A 2,656-nucleotide genomic window follows, 5' to 3' on the forward strand; every position below is an offset into this window, starting at 1 on the left:
AGACAAAGAAAATGAGATTTCTGCTCACCTGTGCCAAATATTTTGTTTGTGTATGTAAAACAAAGCATCCACCATCTGTCCCAGGAGCTTCTGAACCACCTGTGGAGGGAAGCAGACATGAAAGTGTAACACAAACTGAGGAACTTTCAAATATCTTTCAGAAGTGAGCTTCCAAAACCACCCTGCTGTGCTTTGAAGGCTCTAGGGAGGATTTTCAGAAAGAAGGAATACCATAAAAGCAACAAGTCTCTCAGTTCAAACAGGTGCCTCTTCTGTACTTTTTACCATGTTTGATATCTTTTCTGACTTCTGCCTCTTTTCCCTGATTAGAGCTGAGAGATCTCCTTGGCCTGAGTGCTGCATTACCAGGCAGAGGAACAGAGATGAGACCTGCAATAAAACATTGCACCAAAATTGCTGAATTGTTTGCAGCTAACAGAGTCAAAACCAAACTGGTGGGTGTGATGTTCACAGTACAAAAGGGTTCTGAGGTGATTATTCTCTCCCAGAAGAGAAAATATTTAATTTCTTTAATTAAAAATACAGCATGCTCATTGTTTTAGCAAATAAAACAAACCACCACTATCAAGCACCTTATCTGAAGCTGTATAGGATGATTAAAATCAAATTATACATCCATAAAATCATCAGAGGTCCTGTCCAAGCACTGAAGAAAATCTGCCAATAAGTAAGTCAGGGCTTTCAGCTTCTTGTGGTCCCCTGTAGAAGGGTTTTCATGCAGGCATGAAAATCAGAATTGCACACTAATTCCCATCAGAATCTGGAGTCTGCCATGTGACTCCAATCCATACATATTCACAGCTTTTTAGTGTGTGTATTCAGGAGCCAAAAAAAAAAAAAATCAGGATTGTTCCAAATCAAAAAACCTTCTTTTTTAGCATCTCACCCCAATGACCCCAAATGTAAATCTGTGAACAGGCTCGTGTGCCTGGAACATAAACCACACATTCCAGTTTAACTAATCCTGTTCCATTCTCACCTCATTATTCCAAGTCAGGAACAATTCCTTGTAAGTACAGATGTTAACATGGCAGAGTTTTAGCAAATCCATTGCCTGCACAGAAAAAGATAAAATAGAGACAGCTTTCTATAGCTACACAGTCTTACCCTTTAACAGGACCTTAAGTAACACCCAAAGCCAGTTCCTCACTTGTTCATGCCACATTTCTGATCCAACTCTTCCAAAGTGACAGCTCTGTTAAATATTTGCATACACAAATGTGGAAAGAAGGAAAATATTTCACCCAGTGCTGCAACAGCCTTGTGAGATTCAGAGATATAAACTGATCCACAGGGAGATGATGTGTGAACCACCCCCTTCTTCAGTTCCTAACATCCTAACCTGAAAACATTTCTTAGAATCTAAGTCAGGACGATTTTTCAAGTGCAGCCATTATTTCCTGTAAGCTCTATGCAAGCTTGAACCTCAGCAAATACAATGGTAGGAGAGATTTTTATCTCCTTGAAGGTGGTTTCTGTGCAGGGCTCTAACAAATCCTCACCACTTCAGCAAATTTGCTGATTATGTGGAAGATAAAAAGAATTCAGGTTACCCTCTTGTAGTTGTGTTTGTGGCTGTGCAGGCACAACAGAAAAAGCTAAAAAGAGCCAGGCTCCCAAATAGCACAACTGCATTTATTTTAATAGATGTAATTCAATATTTATTTCAATAGAAAAATTGGAACAAGTTTTACTGGTAATGCAATATTTGGTACAGAAAGAGGTCAGAAAGGTCTGACCAGGATAAAATATCTGCACAGGCATTTATTCTTCTTCTTTTCCAACTCCAGATGCCGTGCATACTGGGCACTGGGAGACTCATCCATCATGTGCTATTCCACTATTTTATTGAAACCATTCTTGGTCTTTTAAGAGTATTTCTGATGCTTCTTACTCAAGGCATTATGACAAAGTTTGCACCAAAAAAAAAAAAAGAGGGTACAACAAAGGGAGAAAATCATTCACAATAAAAATGTTCAACTCTGAGAAATGAGCATATAATGAAATATGTTATCTAGACATCGAGTTATTAATAATAAACTACAAACAGACCAAGGTTCTCCTTCAGCTTAAAGGCCAAAAGGATGAGTTTTGTCCTTTGGCTTCACAAAACAAATAATAACTCTGAGAAAGAACTATCCTCTGAGAAGAGCTGTCCATTTGAATGTACATATCCACAAATAACAACAATTAATACAAACCCTGGCCTAAGCCCAAGCAGAGGGCAGAGAGCACACCCCACAAATAGTCCTACCTGATTTACTTATTTACCCAGCTAATCCTTGTAGATAAAAGACTTGGTTCTATCAAGACTTTGGTCTTTGTAAGTGAAGTAGTAAAGAAAAGACTGCACCAATACCTCCTTCAAGGCCACATTTGCTTGGTGTCGGTCAATGCATTCAACCTGCACCAACAAAAGACACGGCTGAGACTGTAACAGAAACACCAGGGAATTTTGAGCCAGAATACTCTTACCAAGGTGCAAATGACATCAATTTTCAACGATAGGTCAAATGTCTCATGTTTGGGGCAGTTTTGGTGTCAGGAGATGGGTAAAACAAAGCTGTGTGACAGACGGTGTTTCTGCACTGAGCTGAGGTGAGAACACTGAGGGGACCTCACCAGGCTGCAGCCC

The 2,656-nt window shown here is 39.5% G+C and overlaps 1 protein-coding gene across 1 annotated transcript in view; it reads right to left on the minus strand.

Moving 5' to 3' along the window:
* Nucleotides 1-2,656, minus strand: part of STKLD1 (serine/threonine kinase like domain containing 1) — a 12,052-nt gene that overhangs the window by 8,463 nt on the left and 933 nt on the right. Inside the window, exons 3-6 of the mRNA XM_005421264.1 lie at nucleotides 2,381-2,425; nucleotides 1,001-1,075; nucleotides 286-390; nucleotides 29-99 (exon numbers count right to left, since the gene is read on the minus strand). Coding sequence (XP_005421321.1) covers nucleotides 29-99; nucleotides 286-390; nucleotides 1,001-1,075; nucleotides 2,381-2,425 — 296 coding nt within the window. The remainder of the gene's footprint in view (nucleotides 1-28; nucleotides 100-285; nucleotides 391-1,000; nucleotides 1,076-2,380; nucleotides 2,426-2,656) is intronic.

This window comes from Geospiza fortis, unplaced genomic scaffold (assembly GCF_000277835.1).
Source record: "Geospiza fortis unplaced genomic scaffold, GeoFor_1.0 scaffold27, whole genome shotgun sequence".
Classification (NCBI taxonomy): Eukaryota; Metazoa; Chordata; class Aves; order Passeriformes; family Thraupidae; genus Geospiza; species Geospiza fortis.